Source organism: Micropterus salmoides, unplaced genomic scaffold (genome assembly GCF_014851395.1).
Source record: "Micropterus salmoides isolate LMB-PRFRI ecotype aquatic unplaced genomic scaffold, ASM1485139v1 Ms_hic_scaffold_15, whole genome shotgun sequence".
NCBI classification, from domain to species: Eukaryota; Metazoa; Chordata; class Actinopteri; order Centrarchiformes; family Centrarchidae; genus Micropterus; species Micropterus salmoides.
In genome coordinates, this window is record NW_024040596.1 from 28,989,494 (window position 1) to 29,013,508 (window position 24,015).

At 41.3% G+C, this 24,015-nt stretch overlaps 2 protein-coding genes across 2 annotated transcripts; both read right to left on the reverse strand.

The window, feature by feature from the left end:
• Window positions 1–4,256: 4,256 nt before the first annotated feature.
• LOC119904525 (trace amine-associated receptor 13c-like) lies at window positions 4,257–5,343 on the reverse strand. The gene is made up of 2 exons (XM_038721286.1): window positions 5,171–5,343; window positions 4,257–5,073 (listed from the first exon to the last, which is right to left on the reverse strand). Exons 1-2 carry the CDS (start codon window positions 5,341–5,343, stop codon window positions 4,257–4,259), a joined length of 990 nt encoding a protein of 329 aa, XP_038577214.1.
• Window positions 5,344–13,428: 8,085 nt separating this feature from the next.
• Window positions 13,429–14,547, reverse strand: LOC119903473 (trace amine-associated receptor 13c-like). Its single transcript, XM_038719692.1, has 2 exons — window positions 14,375–14,547; window positions 13,429–14,245 (listed from the first exon to the last, which is right to left on the reverse strand). The coding sequence occupies exons 1-2, from the start codon at window positions 14,545–14,547 to the stop codon at window positions 13,429–13,431; spliced, it is 990 nt and encodes a 329-aa protein (XP_038575620.1).
• Between the last annotated feature and the right edge of the window lie 9,468 nt (window positions 14,548–24,015).

Below are 24,015 nucleotides of genomic sequence, written 5' to 3' on the forward strand. Positions count from 1 at the left end.
TGAAGTATCTCTAGTTCCTCTATTAAGAGGTAAAATACCAAAATTAAAATATTCGTCTCCATGCCGGTGGACCGCAGCTGTGAAGGTTGCTAGGTGACAGGAGCGGCGCTTCCCCACGCATGGGTAAGGGTGGGGTCAGTTGATGACACAATAGACAGTCCTCCGTAGACCAGACCGTGCCATTTAACAACGGTTGGAACGGCCTTCTGTGGCCGCATGCCTTCGTAGGCCGCGAAGGCCACGCCCTTCGAAGGATGCGGCCCCTGAATTGAGACACAGCTCATGGTCATGTGTCCCACACTAACGTCATGACAACGCTCAGTCTGCCAGTTACGCCCAGCAACAAAAGCATGGTAACATGCTACAGGTCTTGGCCTATCAGAAGACAGTGGGCTTTGAGAGGGGGGGCCTTAAAGAGACTGGAGCATCTACAGCTTGTTCAGACAGAGGCTGAAATGACGGCCTACATAAAGAGCCAGTATAAGAAAAAAAATATATATGTTTTTTTAACTTTGAATCATGCAAAGCTGCCATAGGAGTCACAGAACTACAAAATAGGACTTGAAAAGCAGTATAATAGGTCTCCTTTAATTGGGCTCAATCTAAAAGATTATGAATTTATCCAAGGAAGGTTAAAATCAAGGGCAGCTGGACCTTCCTTCCTTGTATAACTATGACCTGGATCACTGAGAACCTTCACAGACATTATGAACTTAATTTCACTTACACTTTTTAGCCATGTGCTACAGCTGCTGATGTTCAGAGGACCCTGACCTTGCCCTCCACCCCCCGGTTGATCGTACCAGGCATTGTAAACTAAGATATCCCCTTCTTTCTTTTTTCAGAAGATTTTATTTTTTTTAGTTTATGATTTTGTCCCACAGTAATTACAGTACCTACGTGGGACAGAATAACACTGCAACAGGCAACAGGAAATAAGTCATCTTGAATCTTCATTATGTCTACTTCAGGTGAGGTGATGAAGCCTAAGGCCTGGATGTTATTGATTGAAGGACAAGTGGTCATGGGACCGCATGCCAACTTTGTTAATGGGATAGCAGCTGTCTTTGCAAGTTACTATAACTTCAACTTGCAGGAATCAGCATGCACCGCAGGGTTTTAAAAGTATTAAAAAAGCATCAGATTTAATATTCTCAAAATAAGCCATCAAAAGTCTTGAATTATTGAATTTCATTTACAAAAGTCTACATTTTGTTCTTGTCCTTGTACTGTCAAATGTATAAATTAAACCACTGACTTGATAAGGAATCGGAATGATCAAAACACGAAAAAAACGAACAGCACATACTGTAAAAAGTGAAAACTAAAATAAGTATGAAACAGCAGTAAGGAGATCAGTGGCGAAGTTAACGATTCTGTAGAGCTGACAGAAGTCCAGTATGTTCCAATTAACTTTTATGGAATAAAAATACACTGTGAAATGTAGGCAGTGCAACAGATACGAATTGAGTGTCTGTAGTGACTTTGTTAGAGCTTGACTGATTTTTGTACAGATATTATCAGCCAATATAAGCTCCTTGCAGATAAATCGGCATCTGCGTTTATAACAGCCGATTTATGATTATTAAAAAAAGAAACTGTCCAAAGAGAGTCGGCTCCTTCCCTCATGTCATGAGTGTTGCATAGTTTACTCACAAGAGTGGGCTCTGCAGCTCCTCTGTTCAAAACACTACAGCATCACAGAACAAAACATCAGCTGACAGGAGTCTACCGGAGCATGCAGAGACAACTACGAAGAGTATCTCCTGGTAGCTCTTACACTCATTGTTCACGGTGAGTTGGTCTTTTGTCACGTCAATTATCATAAATAATAATAATAGCCCTAAATCACTTCTCCTCTTCTGATAACATTCATTACAAGACTTGCTAACCTACCGTTTTTCATAACCCTCTCCCGGGTCACAACTGTAATGGTACGGTAGGTGAGTAGTGAAGGCTACACTGACAAACGTGATTGTAGATTTATTTTTGAAACAGTGTGGCAGTTCTAGCGAACAGTCCCCCCATTTCTCCCTAATTCTTCTAAATATTTCCCCAAAATCAAAATTAGACAAGTAAAAGTTAAAATTACCATTTGAGGTACCTACTAGAGCCTGACTGATTTGTGGGCTAATGCCGATATTAAAGTAAATGCTCCATATTTGTATAGCACCAGTATTCACCAGTCATACACTGAGCCTAAGTGCTCAAACGGAAGCTAACATTCACACTCATTCATACAAATCGAGGTTCAGTATCTTGCCCAAGGGCACTTCGACACGCAACAAGGGGGAGCCAGGAATTGAACCGCCGACCTTCCGATTAACAGCCAACCTCCTGAGCCACAGCCGCCGCAACTTTGTGAATGTGAATGTTATGATTTTGAAAATGATTTGGATAGTACTTTACAGAACAGGCCAATATTGAAAGCTGTTCTATATGTGGACTATCATACCTTTTCCTAAATGGATTATATTAATATTACAGATTTAACCTCTTAACATATATACATACTAACCAATTCACATACATGCATACTCACTACGCACATATATACATACTCACCTTGCACATGCATACATACTTAACATCGTGCATATATATACTAGCCTTGCACACACATGCATACTCACTACGCACATATATTCATACTCACCTTGTGCATACATAAATACTTAACCTCGCACATATATATATATACACTTAATCTCGCGCATATATACAAGCCTGTTCTCATCTCAGGGTGTCATATACCGATGATTTGAGAAAGGGTGATAAAGCGTATTTACATGATGCTAAAGGACACTAAAGGGTGTGAGCCGCTCTCGGGCGTCCCCTTACAGACCGGAAGTGCTAGTTAGCTAGCGCTAGCGTTTCATAGGGGCGTTTCATACGGATGCTGAAGGGTACCTTTCGCGTAAAATCCTCACGCTGAAGGTGTCAGTTATAATGCATTGAGATGAAATGTGTTGTATATACATACTAACCTTGCGCATACATAAATACTGACTTCGCAGATACATACTTACAAATGACAGTATGTATGTATGTGCAAGTGAATATGTATGTATGTGCATGACAGTATGTATGTGCATGACTGTATGTATGTGCAAGCGAAGTATTCAATATTGGCCTAGGCAGCTTCTCATACGGATGTCTTCACTTACATGGTCGAAGGTTATCCCTCAGTAGGACGGGTTCAAAAAACAGTAAAAGCTAAATATTTATTTCTTTAGATTGTATTATTTTAAAAAGTTGGATACAAATCACATACACCTTTATGTTTGGCTAGATGTTTAACTTTGAGTTTTGCATTCCTTCAATGGGAAAAAATTTTTTCTCGAAAGTCATCCAAAAGCAAATATTCTAGCAGGTAAGTTTAGTGACCCATTAGAGCATTGGCCACTTTAACTTATGCTAGGTTTAAAATCACCTTTGATTATTCATTCACAGTCCCCTACAAAATAAATAATTCATTACATGAACACATTTACATTACTGATAGGATTAGCAGTGCAGCACAACTATAATTTTAACATCTGTTAAAGTCAGAGCCTGCATTAAGGACTTTTTAGAAAAAAGCAGTGTACTTCATTTTTGAGATTCTTTACTGTATACATAAATCATACACTTAGGAAATATAAGGTGATTTCGAACACAGCTCTGGCATTTTGCAGTAATTAAATGGCTTTTCTTGGAGAGTCCCAACAACATCTTGCTTTACTAGTTATTTGATATTATCCCCACCCATAGATCATCTGATCAATTGATTATTCAGATTTCTGAATGTTTGAACAGTCATTGATTGAGCTTTTTGCTCTTTAGAATAAATCATAAAATGTAAGATTCAAAAATGTTGTGAGTGATTCATTTGAGCTTACTGATGTGTATATAAGTGTATATAAACAACAGTTTATATTCATATTAAATGTGTGTGTAGCACAAAGTATTGATCATTGGCAAGTGGATCTAAAATTTACATGGATTTTGATACAAGTCATTTTGTACATGAATACTGTTCCATTTTCTCCTCCTACAGGCTTTACCCACCTCCCCGGTCACATTTACAGGGATAGGAAATAGGAATTATAATCCCATTGTTTAGTTTTCAGATTCGACCAACTAGTAATTATTTACATATATTGTTTATATACTATTTAAAGAGAGAGTATAAAGACATTTCCATTCACTTGGATTTTGAATTAATTGAAAACCTTTTGTAGAGCAGATCTAATCTCAGTCCCACCACCGCTTCTCTACAGTATGTTGGTCTCACAGGAGCCAGACTGCAGAATCTGAAGAGTAACAATGAGTTTAACAGATTTTCTATACCAGGGATAGAACATGGCATAAATCACAGGGTTTAGACATGAATTAAAATAAAACAGATAGATAGCAAAGGTTAAAAAATAAGTACTGAGCAAGCTGTCCTCTGCAAGAGTCACACCATAATATGGGAAGAAACATATTAGAAACACAACTACAAGAACACCAAGAGTCCTGGCTGCTTTCAGCTCTGATTTCTTTGTTGTTAGTGTCACTGAACTTTGGAGTGTGACAGCTGTAATGTGAGAGCGCATGGCACGAGCCTGAGACACAGCCACTACAAACACTCTCATATACAGAACGATGATGACAGTAACTGTAACAACAAAGGTCAAAGCAAGGTCAGCTGCTTCTGCGATATGGTCAACTAAAACAACACACTCTCCGTAGCAGGAATTATACCTGTCTGGTTGAGTCACACCATATTTTACAAAGAGACTGCTGTAGAAAACCGAACAGAACCAACACAGACAAACACAGAGTTTAACTCTTCTCTCAGTGATTCTGGTGGTATAATGCAGAGGGTGACAAATAGCAACATATCGGTCAACTGATATGAGCACCATGACTCCTACTGAGGCACAGGGAATGATGTATGATACATACATAAACAGAGAACACACGCCATCACCAAGAAACCAGCAGGATGTTATTCTGAGGATTACTAACGGCATCAACAGGAGGCCCACAATCAAGTCTGAGACAGCCAGAGAGAAGAGGAGGATGTTGGTGGGTGTGTGGAGCTGCCTGGAGGGAAAGAGGAAAGTACAAATTACCACAGAAACACTAGCTAAAAGTACATGTCTCATATTTTCTAAAACTTTGCTGAGAAACTGATCTCTGCCTGAAGTGGGAGACTGAGATGATGACAAGCAGGTTGAGAGCCACAGTGAGCAGAGAGATGGAGGACAGAAGAGTGTTCAGAAATACAGCTTCGGACCGAGGAAGTGTCGGCTTCCTGCAGGAGGTGTTGAGGAGTTGTGGAAAGCAGAGTTCTGCTCCGTCATCAACCTCCATCAGACAGTGAGAGGAGGAAAGGAGGAGCTGCAGCTCTGACCAGAACACTTTATCATACAGTTGATTTATCTCTTTCTGACATTCAGTTTGTCCCTCCTCTCCTCTTGCTCGGTCTCTGTTGGACACTTATGTCCCTCCTCACTTCTTCACATTACAATGTCATCATCTTCATCACTTTCTCTCCAATCCGCCACGTGTTCGACTCCCCTTCTGTTCACAATATAGTAGTTTAGGTTTGGTCAAATATAAAATATATATATTAATAAATACTAAAGTTATTAATAATACTAAAAGTATTAGTAAAGATGAATAAAAAGGGGATCAGGAACAATAACCAAAATGTGAAAGTCTTAAAAGTTTATCCACAGAGAAATGTCAATACGACAATAATATTATCATACATTAATAAGGTGGAAAATGATGGGTGAATCTGAACATGGACTGTAACAACCAGCTGTTTTTACAGCACATACACAAATAACCAAAGGCAACTGCTCTTTAAGGTACAATAGGGCTGGAACTCATTTTGGCACTCGGTATACCTCCTGGATAACCAAAATGGGCAAAAAAGTGGGGCGTAGGTGGAGCTAAGGTGCCTGCTTGCTGAAACATTGCCCACTTTGTTCAACACTACCAAGCTAGCTAAGTCTAACATTTTGGTTGGTACCCAGTTGTCATCCCAGCTTTGCATTTGCCGTAAGTTAACCTATTCAACAAAACTAGATATAATGAATCATCTGTTATTGAGATTATACACAAGGTTTAAAATGCTTCAGCGTTTTTAAAAATGATATAATTGTGGTAATTTGCAACACTGGATTTTTTCAGGACTTGCAGATGTGTGGCCAGTGTTACCATGAATCAGCGTAACATTTATTAATACATGTCTAAAGAACTATTTTAAGCAAATCACTTAACCTGAATATTAATATATATAATATTAAAATTATTACATAATTTTAGTTTAGTTAATTATAATGTTACTTCTAATACGTTAATGTTACTAAGCTACAAGACATGATCGTGTTAGCTTGCATTAGCTTTATTAGTCCATTAAGGAATTAAGAAGCGTTACATCGCCTACAGCCTTTCTACTAACAAGTGTTATGTCGTCAAACACATCGGTAGAATCAATTAATTGAAAGTTAATAAGTTAAAGTTCCGCCTGTTGACATTTTGTTTTTGTAAAACACTACCAGGTGGAACAGTAAAAGTTAAGACAGCTTAACAGTTATCTTAAAGTTAAGAGAGTTGCACTACCCATGCTGTCTGATCAGCATCTTGATATGCCACACCTGTGAGGTGGATGGATTACCTCGGCAAAGGAGAAGTGCTCACTAACACAGATTTTGACAGATTTGTGAACAATATTTGAGAGAAATAGGCCTTTTGTGCACATAGAGAAAGTCTTAGATCTTTGACTTCAGCTCATGATGAATGGGGGCAAAAACAAAAGTGTTGCGTTTAGAATTTTGTTCAGTGTATATTCGTAAACAGTCCAACATACAGCCAATAACAATATGCCATGTCATCATACAAACTTACAGCCAATCACGTTATGTCACGTTACCAGCAGGCGCAGGCCCCTGAACACATCTGACCATCCGAGCACATCTGGTACCTACACTGTGACAAGCAGAGCGCATAAGCCCGTCCCCACCACAGTAGAGGTACCACACGATCGTCATCTGCCACTGGTCCATCAGCCGCTGAGAGTCCACTTTCCGCTGCCAAAATCCTTAAATCAACAGCGAAATCAGCTACTGACTGAATACCCTGATGAAGAGAGAGTAATCTATCTCCTGCCTCTCTTCCCCTAACTGGAAGATCGAATACTTTCTTTAATCTCATCCACAAAAGAGGGTAAATGGTGGCAAATGGGAGAATTACTTGAACATAATGCTGTGGCCCATTGAGCCGCTCTACAAGGCGTGAGCTTATCATGAAGGCTAACGCCGGTCATCTGTATCCTCCAGCCCATTTGAGCAAATTATTCTGTTATGATTTGTGTGTGGCAGACTCAAAGTGCGGACACAGAACACTCAAGACATCAAGTAAACAAAACAATTATCCAAAAGGTGAGTAGTGTGGGAGCAAGTGGCAGGCAGGTGGTTCATTTACACATAGCTTACCTTTCTTCATAAGTTCTTTTTAATTGGTAGTAAAAGGTTAACATGGTCCAAGGCAGCTCTATAAGCTTTGTACTGCAGTATTTAGAAATAGCTGTGTCTTTTTATATGAAAGTTGTTTTTACAGATTTATTATGTATATGGTTTAGGCTGCCAAATTTTACATAGAATTATTAAGATTTTGCTGATGAATTCTCCTGTTTCCAGACAGCCCCAGCTTCTCCTGTTTCCCCCATTCACTTTCTTTGAGTGCCTGTGAAGCGGTGCGAGGCAATTTATTTTATTTTAATAACCACACAATCAACCTGGTGGTTTTACGTGTAAAGCATGTGAGAGTACGGTTACAACAGCCACCATGTATACAACTGTAGATGGTCTTCTACTTAGTATAGGCTTTGTCCTCTATGGCTATTGTTGGGTTTGCCATTATGCACGCATGAGAAAAGCTTGTCCACACCCACCAGCAGCGTGGGCCGCTCCTACGTCCGTACCTTGTATATATGCAACAGTGAGACCTAGCCATCAGCTCACATTTTTCTTCAGCACTGAGCTGTCTAAAGAGCAGAAGATTATCAGCAAGAAGAGAAGACACATGTACGACAACACTGTCTTCTCCAGCCCTCTTCCCTTGACGATCGAGTGGTGCGGCGATGAGCCCACTGTTGAGAATTATTGTGAGCCAGCTGTCAGGTGTGAAGAAGTTTCGGAGACTGATGAAGACTTAACATAGCCTGGTGCCAGCATACAACATGTGAACACGTCAAATGCCAACACCAAATCTGAAGGATAACATCTTGTGGTCCCTTTTATGTTTCTGTCTTCTCCCTAGTGCCTGTAGGTTTCTCTATTAGGTCACCTTCACCTAGAACACCTAATCTATCTGATGTTTAGTTTCCAATGCTTCGTCATTTTGGAATCTCTCACTATCCAAGAGTTGTACTCTAATCTGTGGAGCCAGTTAGTTCTTGTAAACATTCTTGTATGGCTCAACCTTGTAAGATTCGCTGATAAGCGCTGTGAGATAACTGTTGTTGTGATTTGGCGCTATATAAATAAAATTGAATTGAATTGAAGATTCCCAGAGAACACAGATATCTGCTAGCCTGACGTCTGAGCTACTAGCTCTCTAGCTAATCAGTCTATTGTTGTCTTTTTGACGAGGACAAGTACGTGTGAGAAATACCTAAAGCTATAATGTCAAACACTTATGGGGTCAGCTAAATTACTCTAAGCTAGACCTGTCTTACCTTTCCCTGTTACATCAATTAAGACATCTAAGAATTACTCTCACACCCATGAGTGTGGCTACGCTACCTCGTATGTACCCCCTGGCAACACTGTCTGCCCCTGGCCCCCTCCCCTCACCAGGGGAGCGACACGGTAATGAGACCACGGGTGTGGACCCCCTGGCGACTGTGTCTACCTCTGTCTCCTTCCCCGTACTAGGGGATCAGCATAACACGGACTGGCTGCAGCTGGCCGGATGGCCTTCATGCAGCCTGGCTCCGATGTCACAAACTGAGCATTTCCTCCTCAGCCTATCTGGTGGGGGGTACGGAGGCTTTGCACCCCCCTGACTGTTTGAGAAGGTCTTTCACAATGTGGCCTGTGCCCCCCTAAGCGGCGGAGCACAGAGTATTGACTCATCTCCTCTAGTGGCCATGCCTTGCCATTGGCTGTTTTCCTGCTCGATGGGCAGATGGATGCACAGCTTAAACCACCGGGGTCACAGGCTGCAGTTCACATCCCCCCTTCACCGGGATAGTGAAGTCCGTGCTCTCCCCAGCTCAGAACGCCTCCCTCCAGGCGGAGCTTGAGGAGCTCCTGGAAAACCATGCTATCTCCAGGGTTCCTCTGGGGCAGGAGAATCAGGGGTTCTATTCCTGTTACTTCCTGGTCAAGAAGAAGATGGGGCATGAGGCCCATCCTTGATCTGTCACTGTTCAACAAAGTGATTATAGAGAGACCTTTTCGAATGCTTACAGTAAAACAGGTGTTGAAGGGTGTATCTCTGGCTCCCCTCCATTGACCTTAAGGACACGTACTTTCACGTTCATGTCATCCCAGAACAAAGAAAGTTCTTGTAGTTCTCTTTGCGATGGGCCCAGTACAAGTACAAGTGCCTGCCATTCCGTTACTCTCTGTAACCGAACGGCCATCCCGACACTTTCTCCAAGCGTGTCGAGATGGGTCTGGAGCTGGTGCAGCAAGTGGGCATCAGGGTCCTGTTTTATCTGGACGACCTGCTGCTGCTGGCACTGTCTCTGTGCAGCTGTCCCACCTGGGTTTTGCGGTGAACTGGAAGAAGATTGATCATCTCCCCTCCTAGAGGCTCACCTACCTGGGTGTGGTGTTGTACTCCTCTTACTCGAGAGTGTGGCTCTTTCAGGAGAGGGAAAACGCTCTGATGGAGCTGCTCTGCTGTGTTGTTCCATGGGCGGTGGTGACGGCTCTGACGATGATGAGGCTTCTGGGTCCCATGTCAGTGGGTCACGAGGTGGTCCCCCTGGCCCTCCTGCACATGAGGAGGTTACAGTGGGGGTTCATCCGGTGAGACAGAGGCAGCGCCTGATCTGGGCCACCAGATCAGGGTGGAGGCACCTCTCGTCCGGGCGAGGGCCCCCACTCGACATGTTGTCCGCATCTCTGATCAACACGCCAGGGATATACTCCGCTCTGATGGAGAGCAGATGAGTGTGCGCCTACAGGAGAAGCCTCCTGGCTAAGCACAGCAGCTGCGCCAAGCGCACCCCACCTTGGCGGTTTATGTAGGCCCCTGCAGCCTTGTTGTCGTGGGGCTCACTGGACCTTGGTTCTCAGAGCTGAAGAAAAGGCACTATGGGAGTCGATGGCTAAGTCTCACCATTGTGTATATTTACAAGGTACAGACATAGGAGAGGCCCAGGTTGTGATTGGGCGTTACCAAGCTTTTGTCAGTGGCGCATGCGCGCGTAGGGTTAAATCCAATAGCGATAGCCTTAAACCTCGAATATACTCAGGAGCGGAAGTGGACATGGAAAGCTGCGGACCCCGTGGACGCGGATCACTTCTGATAATACTACTTCAGTCAGCTTGGCAGACATGTTCCACACATGCGCAGTAGATTGGTTGATGCCCTGGTAGCGCTAGTCGCTGTGCTGTCACAAAAAACAGGAGGCACGCGTACCCCCTCTGATGACGATTTTTTCGGCACACGGACCCTAGCGGACCCTCGCAGACGCGGAAACTATAATCCTTGCCTTAAAGGGCTGCGCCTATACTCATAGAATCTGGAGTTACAGTGCATAACTACCGATCTTCCTTGTGATACAGGTAACGTGACTTGTTGGCCACCACTGCCTCACCTCCACGCCAGGCAAAGCAGACGCAGCGTGAAGGCTCAGGTAACAAGTAACTTCAACAAGATTTGCTAGCGGACATCTCAGTGATTCTGGAGGAGGACAAAGATTATGTTAAGTGCTCTGCATGTATGTTACAACTTGTTTGGGCAATCAGTGCAAAGATCTCTCTCAGCATGTAGAAGTAGAGCAGAATTGAATTAAAGCAGAAATGGAAAGTTTGTTAGCAGGTTTGTGATTTGTATTGTGGCATACACCATTTTCTCATCTCTAAATGTGCACATAATGTGGATTCACAACCTGCACCAGTTAAACAGGCCAAAATTGTACATGTCTGTTGTATTTATAGTGCTCTCTGTAATCTGGTGTCTCTACGCAGCCAAAGATTGTGAGTCTGTTAGTGAGGGAGGAAGCTCCACTGTAGACACCACATTACAACCCGAGTGTTTCCATAGTTCCCACAACTTCAACTACCAGATCGCTAGCAGACTGCATGTCTACTTCAGTTGTCACATTCTCCCAGTGTACTATATGAATAATTTAAGCTTATAAACGTAATATTTTTGAATCAGGACTTTAATTATATGGGTGAAATAACTTATGAAAAATAAGGTGTGTTAGATGAAGAAGGTTACAGCTGTTATTTCAATGTGTCAGATAGACAGTTAATCAACATGTAAGTAAAAAAAAGTATCAGATAAGTCTCAAATATTAGGATCAGGGCCAACAAAAACTTGATTGATACCATAGTAGCTAGGTGTTGATTTTACTAGCTTGCTAATAAGCTTTTATATGTTAATGACAATACCAGATGTCTTTACTTGGAAGGATGCAAACCAGTTGGAGGAGTAAAATATTTTCTTTAAATATTTGTACTGTCCCCTCCAAAAGTATGTTTTTTTGTTGTTGTTCACTTAAAACATTTATGTTTAGGATCAAAAGATGAGTATGAAACAAGAGTTCAGAATTTCTGCTCTCATTTCCTGGTATTCACATCTAGATGTGCTAAACAACTCAGTACATATCACTCTTTGTGTGAACCCACCCATTTTTCAAGTGAGCAAAACTAATGGAACATGTGACTGACCAATGTTTCTTGTTGCCCAGGTGTTGCCTTTTAGGTTGATTGTCCAAATATTAAATAGCTCTGCATGACTAGTCTAAGTTTTCATCCTTGGTTCAAACCTATAAAGACTGCATTTCCTGTTGAACCAACATGAAGACCAGAGAGCTCTCTATGGGAGAAAAGCAAGCCATTGTCAAGCAACTCAGAGAGCAGAAATATAGAGGCCACACCACAAGATGCAAACCACTCATCAGCAGTAAGAATCGGAAGGCCACATTGAAATTTGCAATGAAGTAAAGATGAGAGTAGATGAGACACAAAAGTTCTGGAACCCAATCTTATGGACTGATGAGACCAAGATTAATCTCTAGCAAAGTGATGGAAAGGCCAAAGTGTGGAGAAAGAAAGGAACTGCTTATGATCCGAAGCATACAAGCTCATATGTGAAGCACGGTGGAGGTAATGTCATGGCTTGGGCGTGCATGGCTGCTTCTGGATCAGGCTCATTAATATTTATTGATGAAGTAACTGATGATGGTAGCAGCAGAATGAATTCAGAAGTGGACAGAAACATTTTGTCTGCCAATTTACGGATGGAAGGAAGTTTAGGGGAGGAAATTTATCATGCAGCAGCACAATGAGCCAAAGCACACTGCCAACAAGACAAAGGACTTCATCAGGGGAAAAAAGTGGAAGGTTTTAGACTGGCCAAGTCAATCAGCTGACGTTAACCCAACAGAGTGTGCATTTCACCTCCTTAAGAGGAGACTGAAGGGAGAAACACCCCGAAACAAACAAGAACTGAAAGAAGCTGCGGTAAAAGCCTGGAATAGCATCACAAATGAAGAATGTAACAGTTTGGTGATGTCGATGGGTCGCAGGCTTGAGGCAGTTATTGCAAGCAAGGGTTATGGCACCAAATATTAAATGTTATTTACTTTAAGATCATTTCTTCCATTACTTTAGCTCAGCTAAGAATGCTGTGTTCTAATACAAACGGTGATATCTCCTAAGTTGTTTAACACATCTAGATGTGAATACCAGGAAATAAAAGCTGAAATTCTGAACTCTTGTGTCATACTCATCTTTTGATCTCAAACCCAAATGTCTTCAGTGAACAACAAAAACCTTACCGTTCCAATACTTTTGGAGTGGACTGTATTACCTTTAAGTAAAACATACAGTCATGTTTAAATTGTGGTTTTGAAGACAAATCACATTCATTTATGTTTTATATTTCAGTTAGATTGATTTTTGTATTTCTTCAATGGGAAAAATCTTCTTGATGGTCAGCCAACAGCAAATATGCTAGCAGGTAAGCTTATTGCTTCTCATTAGCACATTGGCCACTTTAACCTATGCTAAACTAAATCACCTTTGATCGTCATTCACCATCCCCTACAAAATAAATGTTTACTATAACTATAAAAATATACTATTTATATATTATTTAAAAAGACAGAAGAAAGAAATTTTACTTCCACTTTTCGGATTTTGAATTCAGTGAAAACATTTGTAGAGCAGATCTCATTTCAGTCATGCCACCTCCTCTCTACAGTATGTTGGCCTCACAGGAGCCAGGCTGCAGAATCTGCAGAGTAACAATGAGTTTAACTGATTTTCTAAACCAGGGGTAGAACATGGCATAAATCACAGGGTTTAGACACGAGTTCAAACTAAACAGATAAATCACAAAGGTTCCAGAAGAAGTATTGAGCAAACTGTCATCTGCAAGAGACACACAGTAATATGGGCAGAAACATATTAGGAACACAACTACAAGAACACCAAGAGTCCTGGCTGCTTTCAGCTCAGATTTCTTTGTTGTTAGAGTCACTGAAAGCTGGAGTGTGACAGCTGTAATGTGAGAGCGCATGGCACGAGCCTGAGACACAGCCACTACAAACACTCTCATATACAGAACTATGATGACAGTAACTGGAACAATAAAGGTCAAAACAAGGTTAACAGCTTCTGTGATACGGTCAACTACAATCACACACTCTCCGTAGCAGGAATAATACCTTTCTGGTTGAGTCAGGTCATCTTTTACAAAGAGACTGCAGTAGAAAACAGAACAGAACCAACACAGACAAACACAGAGTTTAACTCTTCTCTCAGTGATTCTAGTGGTATAATGCAGAGGGTGACAAATAGCAACATATCGGTCAACTGATATGAGCACCATGTCTCCTACAGAAACAGAGGGAATGATGTACGCTACATACTTAAATAGAGAACACATGAGGTCACCAAGAAACCAGCATGATGTTTTTCTAAGGATTTCTACTGGCATCAGCAGGAGGCCCATGAGAAAGTCTGAGACAGCCAGAGAGAGGAGGAGGATGTTGGTGGGTGTGTGGAGCTGCCTGGAGGGAAAGAGAAAAGTATCATTACACATAGCATCAGACAATAGTGGAAATGGAAAAAGTAGTATCACATTTCTCATATTTCTAAAACTTATTAAGTGAAGGCTCTGCTGAGAAATTGATCTCTGCCTGAAGTGGGAGACTGAGATGATGACAAGCAGGTTGAGAGCCACAGTGAGCAGAGAGATGGACGACAGAAGAGTGTTCAGAAATACATCTTTAGACCCAGGAAGTGTCGGCTTCCTGCAGGAGGTGTTGAGGAGTTGTGGAAAGCAGAGCTCTGCTCCGTCATCAACCTCCATCAGACAGTGAGAGGAGGAAAAGAGGAGCTGCAGCTCTGGCAGCTTCTGACCAGAACTTTATCATACAGTTGATTTATCTCTTTCTGACACTGAGTTTGGCCCTCCTCTCCTCTCTCTCTCTCAGTCTCTGTTGGACACTGATGCTCATCCCCTCTTGTTCTTGTTCATATCATACCATTCAGCGGCGTAGTTAGCCCTATAGCCCCGGATGTTTTTTGAAAAGCCCCGGATCTCAGAGGGGTTTTTAAAAATCAAACAACAAAAGGCCGAAAATTGAACTTTACTCGCTTAACTAACGTTACGTGCACGGGAGCCAGCGAGAGAGAGATAGATTATTGTTATAATTCATTCTCCTGTAAATTAGCGAGAATAAGATGATCCAGCTGTAGCTCTGTGTCTGTCCTGCTCCACCTGAAGCTGTGAGCTGCACTTTTGCAGAGGCGCTGAAATTAACTGTAGATTTGTGGTGAGGTTAATCACCTGATAGGCAGAGGAGGCATTATACATATTTCATTTCAAAATCTATGTCTTGCCCCCCCCTCTTTTCCTAATGTAAGCCTTCCTGGCTCCGGTGATTTTGGAGCTGGCTCATATAGGAGGTGGTTTACTAAGTGACCAGTCAATCACTCACACGCTCCACTCAGTCGCAGACAAAATGTATAGAAATGTTGAGGGAGAACAAAAAAGTTGCTCAAGGTCGGTGCAGCTTCTTCTTTTGTGTTGCTGTTACTTCTAGCTGAAGGCAGCAGTGATGATGTCTTCAGCAGGGGTGGGTACATCTAATGTAGGACTACTCTTAATTTCGCTACATTTTCCATTCATACCTTTTATAACTTAATCAGTCTGTAATCTGCATTTTGCTTCATTAAAAGAAATGAGCTGTCATCCAGGCTGTGCGCGCAGTTACGCAGTAAATCGCTGGTCGGGCACTTGTCACAGTCACAGAGCTGGGCGGATGCAAACATTTAGAAAATCAGGCAAATATCTTTTCAGTTAAGGCTTTATTGTTCTACTAATACAACTGAAATCTAGTGAGCGCACACCATGGCACTGGTGGCCTGTTGGAAAGCAGCCTGCGTCGCTCTTTCACGAGCCGGCAAGTGAAATACTTTCACTTTCCATAAACGGCGCATTAAAAGCCTTTAGTCTCTGCAGAGCAAATGTAGACTTCACACTGTAACATCTATGTCAAACAATCACTGGATTGATTCAGATATATTAAAAGTGTCCTGTTGTTGATCAGAGCATTGCTTTGGACATAAGCCTGTTTCTTTTCTTTAATACACATTGGTTACTATTTGTTTTATAGTGATGTCAAGCAGGGAGTCCATAAACAGAATGTCACCGGTGAAACTAATCTTTCACTCAGCAGCTACCAGCTGTTATTTATTTTTCAGATGCACAGAGAGAGAGAGAGAGAGAGAGAGAGAGAGAGAGAGAGAGAGAGAGAAAAGAATATGGTGGATAAAACAGTCCTGTTTTACTCATGACGCACAGCTTCCTCTGTATGTAGGTTTACCTGCTTCAACAAGGAGCTGCTCTGGTGTTTCCGCCACAATTATTCCTTGCATTGTTGTAACATTATTTAGATCCTTCAGGAATAATGAGTGTATTGGGAGCCTGTGCTACTGCAAAACAAGTGGTTTGGTTGCCTACATCTCCCTAATAAAAGGCACAGTTAACAAAAGTTGGCTCGGCAGCAAAAGTTATATTTTAAAGTGATCTTATAAACACCTTCATGGAGATTTATAAAGGAAAATAATTGTAGAAATAGCTAAATTACAGATAATCAGCTTCTTCACTGCATTTGAAGGAATATTTTAATGGGCTACTTAAAAAAACAAACTCATCAAGTTGCCTAGTCTATTGCAATAGACAGTCCATTTTAACTCTGATAGCCTATCTTGACCTTTCCTCATGTGGAAACATAGGGGCTGTGATCCTGCACAACAAAACATCCCCACACTACCATGGAGAGTAGTGGTGCAAGGGGTTGCAGAATCCGTGGTATGGATCCCTTCCCCACGGTGCGGCACGCAGGTGGACCGCGATTGATTGCAAAGTTTATGATTTATGCTGTTTGACCTCTCAAAATTTGACATTTGACACCCCTGGACAACCTGAAGCTCCATTTTCCCATTGAAGGAAAAAGCACCCCAAATCACGATGGAGCCTCCTCCACTGTGCCGCGTAGAAAACATCTCCGGTGGGATCTCCTTGTCATGCCAGTAACGTTGGAAGCCATCAGGACCGTCCAGGTAAAAATTTTTCTCGTCAGAGAATAAAACTTTCTTCCAACTTTAAATGTCCCATGTTTGGTGCTCCCTTGCAAATTCCAAACAGGCAAGTTTGTGGCGTGGGAGGAGACGCGGCCTTTGAAGACGTTTTTTGTTCTTGAAGCCCTTCTCTCGCAGATGATGTCTTATGGTTATTGGGCTACAGTCAGCATCAGTAAGTGCCTTAATTTGGGTTGAGGATCGACCTGTGTCTTCACAGACAACCCGTCGGATCCTGTGGCTCAGTGCAGGTGAACTTTTTTTGGGTCTACCACTTGACTTTTTTATCCCATAACTCAGGATCTTTTAAGAAATGTAAAATTACTGTCTTACTGCGTCCAACCTTGGCAGCGATGGCGCGTTGCGAGAGGCCTTGCTTGTGCAGCTCAACAATCCTGCCACATTCAATGAGAGAAAGCCTTTTTGCCTTTGCTATCAGGAGATCATGACAGTGTGACTGCCTGAAGATCAATGACACGAAAGCCATATTTTTGTGCAGATTTTACCTTTTTATGCCTATGGTCTTAAACTTTTGATCAGCTGATGAACAGCCTGTTTGAGTTTAAATGCAGTTTTCAATAAATTGCCTACTCTCTATTTTTTTGTCTCTTGCTCCTGTTTCTTCTTTTGGCATTTTGAAGCAGAACTTACAACCTGGTTATGATCCACCAGCGCAAAATACGAGTACTTGCAATGTTTCTCCTGGTCTTAAGATTTTGTTCAAGAGTGTATTATTATTATTAGACACATGACATTACAATTTAGCAACATCAAAATGAGACAGTTAATAGTGTTGTTCTGAGTTTAGTTGTGCCGTATAAGTAGAGGATGTTTACTGTTGCTTTACTGCTTTACAGACTTAATTTTGGGGTGGGGTGGAGGTCAATTATTATGTGAAGGTATTAAGTTTTATGGGCTGGGCTAAGCCCCCAATGTTTCAAGATCCTAAAAACACCCCTGCATACCATCATCATCTTCATGACTTTCTCTCCACTCCAATTTCAATTGATGAAATTGTATCTGTCGTGATGGAGAATTGAACAAACAAATAAATTACAACCATAGACTGTATATAAGCATATAATTAGAATATCATCAAAAAGTTGATTTATTTCAGTAACTCCATTCAAAAAGTGAAACTTGTATAATGTATACATTCGTTCCACACAGACTGATAAATTTCAAGTGTTCATTCCTTTTAATTTTGATGATTATAACTGACAACTAATGAAAACCCCAAAATCAGTATCTCAGAAAATTACAATATTGTGAAAAGGTTCAATATTGAAGACACCTGGTGCCACACTCTAATCAGCTAATTAACTCAAAACACCTGCAAAGGCCTTTAAATGGTCTCTCAGTCTAGTTCTGTAGGCTACACAATCATGGGGAAGACTGCTGACTTGACAGCTGTCCAAAAGACGACCATTGACACCTTGCACAAGGAGGGCAAGACACAAAAGGTCATTGCTAAAGAGGCTGGCTGTTCACAGAGCTCTGTGTCCAAGCACATTAATAGAGAGGTGAAGGGAAGGAAAAGATGTGGTAGAAAAAAAGTGTACAAGCAATAGGGATAACCACACCCTGGAGAGGATTGTGAAACAAAACCAATTCAAAAATGTGGGGGAGATTCACAAAGAGTGGACTGCAGCTGGAGTCAAGAACCACCACGCACAGACGTATGCAAGACATGGGTTTCAGCTGTCGCATTCCTTGTGTCAAGTGTGTTCTTGAACAAGACAAAGCCTCAGAAGCATCTCGCCTGGGCTAAAGACAAAAAGGACTGGACTGCTGCTGAGTGGTCCAAAGTTATGTTCTCTGATGAAAGTAAATTTTGCATTTCCTTTGGAAATCAAGGTCTCAGAGTCTGGAGGAAGAGAGGAGAGGCACAGAATCCACATTGCTTGAAGTTTCCACAGTCAGTGATGGTTTGGGGTGCCATGTCATCTGCTGGTGTTGGTCCACTGTGTTTTCTGAGGTCCAAGGTCAACGCAGCCGTCTACCAGGAAGTTTTAGAGCACTTCATGCTTCCTGCTGCTGACCAACTTTATGGAGATGCAGATTTCATTTTCCAACAGGCTACCAGTACCTGGTTTAAGGACAACGGTATCCGTGTTCTTAATTGGCCAGCAAACTGGCCTGACCTTAACCCTATAGAAAATCTATGGGGTATTGTGAAGAGGAAGATGCGATACGCCAGACCCAACAATGCAGAAGAGCTGAAGGCCACTATCAGAGCAACCTGGGCTCTCATAACACCCGAGCAGTGCCACAGACTGATCGACTCCATGCCACGCCGCAAGTATTGAGCGCTGTACATGCTCATACTTTTCATGTACATACTTTTCAGTTGGCCAACATTTCTAAAAATCCTTTTTTTGTATTGGTCTTAAGTAATATTCTAATTTTCGGAGACACTGAATTTGGGTCAGTTGTCAGTTTTAATCATCACAATTAAATGAAATAAACATTTGAAATGTATCAGTCTGTGTGTAATGTTTCACTTTTTGAATGGAATTACTGAAATAAATCAACTTTGATGATATTCTAATTAAATAACCAGCACCTGTACTAATATCGGTGACAATGCTGCAGCTCTATTACAGGTCCAGTGGAATAAATATAGGAATGCTGCTTTTCTGCTGCATTCATGTAGACTGGCAATGCAGTATAAACAACGAGTCTCACTTACTTATAAATGAGCTTTTGGTATGTCACAACTCCATTTACAGCTAAAGCCAAATGCTCTGTGTAATTTATTTCCCTCTTCACTTAATAAAAATTATCCAATTGTTTTGCACTTTTTGTAGCCATTGCTACAAGATGAACCAGCTTGTTAGCTCTGCTAGGATGTTGTTAATTGGCTAACTTGAGCAGCAAGAGACATGTATGGAACTGTAAATAGATATCTTTTATTGCGCAATAGTGTTTCCTTTATGGTGCAGAATGTGGCAAGGTGCAGTGTAAATATGTAAATGCCAGTGTTTGTAGCATATGGACAACAATAAGTGAGTGTTTGTGTAAAGCAGGACTCTTAAGCTTATTTTACATGGGTCAGAGCTAATGCTGCAAAAGCATAATAAGCATTGCTGACCATTGTTTAACACAGTTAACCCCTCTGTAAATACGTGTTGCAGCAGTTTGGACCCAATACTACAGTCTAACTGCCTAGAAATGAAATACATAGTTTTATATAACAAGATAGATTCAAGAGTAACTACTGTGGGTGGGTCATGAAATGTTGTTCTGTCATTTTGGAATCACCTTGACATTAGTTCTGTGATCACCACATACACACTGTTAAATACATGCTTCTCCTAATTCAAGACTAAATGTATCTGTAGGTAAACATGACTGACCCAATGAAACATAACAGTATAATGTTCAAATAACAGTGACTGCCATGTTTTACAGATCATCTAAGTGACATGGTGAAGCCCGTGTTTCATGAGATGTTCCTGGACCTCCCACACTCAGGAGGACTCAGGAGGACGATATTACTGGGCAGACATCATGCTTCCGTCAAGCACCTGAAGTGAAGACAACACAGCGACCAGCAGCAGTAGAAAGTCTTTGTATCCGCAGGAAATCGCCTCAGGATGACCACTGTGACCTGAGAGCTCCGTTACCAGCCATCACATCTTCAGAATACAAGAAACCCTCGATTTGTGTTTCCATTTCATTGGCTATGAATAAAGTGATATTTTTATAGGGTTTTGGTCTTTTTAAATTTAGTATTAAGGGAGCTGGGGTTTTAGAAAAATAATTCTTCACAAACCTTTTCTGGATAACATTTAAATTCATGCATATAAAAGGCTTGAAAAACCTGGTCCATCTCACATCTTTACCAAGTTTTAAATAGTGACTCATTAAGCCAGACATCTCTCTCATTTCACAAACTTTATTATGGTTGATAAAGTATTTAAAACATGGCAATGATTGTCTGATGGTTCAGTAGCTGCAGATACTTTGATTACTGACCTACTTTTCAAGTAAATAGTACACAGTAGCACATTACTTTGTAAGATCAGTAATTCAGTTATGTCAGTTCCATGCATGTTTCTGCCTCATGGTAAGTGTAACTGGTGTAAAGTAACAAATGTGTACATAGAGGAACAGATATTGGGTTGTTACAGTAATCATTACTCTATCACTTTGTTAACTTTGCTCATTTATGGGGTATCTTTTTACTGAAAATATCACATCTATAAATTTCATATTGGACATCCTACTCTGACAATTACTGTCAGCCTCAGTGTTGACATTACACAAACTACTGTGATACATGTAAGATTACATGCACACAACACATTACCTCTGTCTCTTCCAAACAAATGCTTTCTACTCTACTCTCTGGAGGTCAATGCTCACAAAATCAGGCTACCTGTAAAGACAAATGTAAGACAGAGTGTATGTTGGTTTAGAGAGTTTATGCATAAATACTAAGCTAACATTATGTGACAGTGACATTTCAATAGTAATATATACCCAAAGTTAATAGCTAGAAATAGTTTGAAGTAGTCCTCATATATTATACTCGAAACGAGGGGTGGGAATCTCTGGGCACCTCACAATTCAATTACGATTCAGAGGGCTGCGATGCGATTATAAAACTATTATTGATGCATCTTGATACATAATTCTTTTCTATACAGGATTTCTGGATAATTACTAAGCATTTAATTTGTGCATTAAAATGTAAAAGAAACATCTCATAATTAGCTTAAAATTAATAGTTTGCATCCCTACTTTACTTCATTAACCTCATCTCCACGGCCCTTCATTTCTTCAACATCCAGTTGTCAGACTTCTCTAAAATTTGAAATATAATTATCAGGATGTACAGTATGTGTACAGGACAGAGCTGTACACCAGTTTAGTCTAAGCTTGTGCCTGATGTTCTCAACCCTTGACAAGTATCAGGAGGAAATTCATAATCTTGCTGAGTTGTGTACAGAGAACAACCTACTGCTCAACGTCAGCAAAACCAAGGAGCTGATCATTGATTTCAGGAAGAAGGAGATAAAGACACACACTCCTGTCTACATCAGTGGTGCTGAGGTGGAGCAGGTGTTTCAAGTTCCTGGGAATCAGCATCACAGAGAACCTGACATAGTCGTCTCACATCTCTACGCTGGTGAAGAAAGCTCAGAAACGACTGTATTTAATGAGGAAGCTAAGAAGGCCAGAGGGCTCGGCAGCAGGTGATTAAAACCCCTAAGATCATTGGTACCCATCTCCCGAGCATCAGTGATATCGGTGAGGTGAGGTGCCTGTGCAGAGCCCTAAGGATACTAAAGGACACTACCCACCCAGCCACAGCCCGTTCACCCTGCTGCCTTCTGGGAAGAGATATAGAAGTTTCTGCTGCCGCACCACCAGACTGCAGAGCAGCTTTTTCCCTCAAGCTATCGGACTTTTAAACTCTAATTCATCCTCAGCACTGCTCCAGTGATGATAGTTTATTTCTGTTACCATTTTTCATAATTGATTCTGTCGGGAGTTACAAAACTCAATTTCACTCTACAACTTCACGTATTGTGACAATAAAACCTACCTACCTAATGTTAGTACTAATACCTGAACGTTATAAATGGCCATAAAACGTGCTGGAAAGATACAGTTGGGGAAACTACAGACTTTAATTAACAGACACAGTGACCTACACTGCACGTTCACTACCAGGCTGAAACTTACTGCTAATATTTTTCTCTGCTAACTTTCACCGTGATGTTCTCATTCGCTCGACCACATTTACATTTCCAATTATTCATTTAGCTGACCAAAGCGACTTACATGTCAGCCTCTGGAGAAATGATGGGTTAAGTGTCTTGCTCTTGCCCAAGTGTCTTGGGAGATTGAACCTGGGTCTCTCACACCAAAGACATGTGTCTTATCCATTGCACCATCACCACCCTACAGGATACAGGATACGCAAGGAGCTCGCCAAGCGTTGAGTGAGCATCTTCCACTGCTATCCTGGTGGTATGTCTCTGTCTGGTATGGCAACAGCTACAAAAAGTCCAAAACAATTAGAAGTAAGTTAATGTATCATGCTACAAACACTGGCATTTACATATTTACACTGCACCTTGCCACATTCTGCACCATAAAGGAAACACTATTGCGCAATAAAAGATATCTATTTACAGTTCCATACATGTCTCTTGCTGCTCAGTTAGTCAATTAATAACATCCTAGCAGAGCTAACAAGCTGGTTCATCTTGTAGCAATGGCTACAAAAAGTGCAAAACAATTGTATAATTTTTATCAAGTGAAGAGGGAAATAAATTACACAGAGCATTTGGCTTTAGCTGTAAATGGAGTTGTGACGTACCAAGAGCTAATTTATAAGTAAGTGAGACTCAGACTGTTTATACTGCATTGCTACATGAATGCAGCAGAAGAGCAGCATTCCTATATTTATTACACTAGTCCTATTATTGTTATTATAATCATTAACATTACGATTGTTATCATTAACACAACAATAAATATCTGTACCATTTTTCATTTAGTCTATAGCAACATCACCTTTACTGTCTTTGTCTGTTACCTCTGTGTCTATATTGTGTAGGCTGCCTCCCTCCCCCCTCTCTCTCTCCTTCCATCCCTCACTTTTCTCTCTCTCTCTCTCTCTCCCTCTCTCTCTCCTTCACCCCCATCCGGTCGAGGCAGATGGCCGCCCACCCTGAGCCATGGTTGTGCTCGAGGTTTCTGCCTCTTAAAAGGAAGTTTTTCCTTGCCTCTGTCGCCTATTGCTGCTCTTGGTGGGAATTGTTGGGCTTCTGTAAATAGCATCATAGAGTACGGTCTAGACCTGCTCTTTTATGAAAAGCACTGTGAGATAACTGTTGTTGTGATTTGGCGCTATATAAATAGAATTGAATTGAATTGAACTGTAACAGAGCTGCAGCATTGTCACCGATACTATTATAGCAGCAAGTTAACGTTATAAGTAAATCTGAATTATAATATTTTAGTCTCTGCCTGACTTTAAACACACTGCCCAAAGATTCTCTAACATAAAAGCTTTTGGGTATGAGCAAGTTTGCAGCTTGATGTTACAGTTAAACCAAAAAAAGTAACCATTTGTTTTTCACATGTGTACCACAGGGTCTATCAGGTACATATGCATATCACAACAACAGCAGACCCACGTAACTTTACCAGCGAACATCAAGAGCAGAAC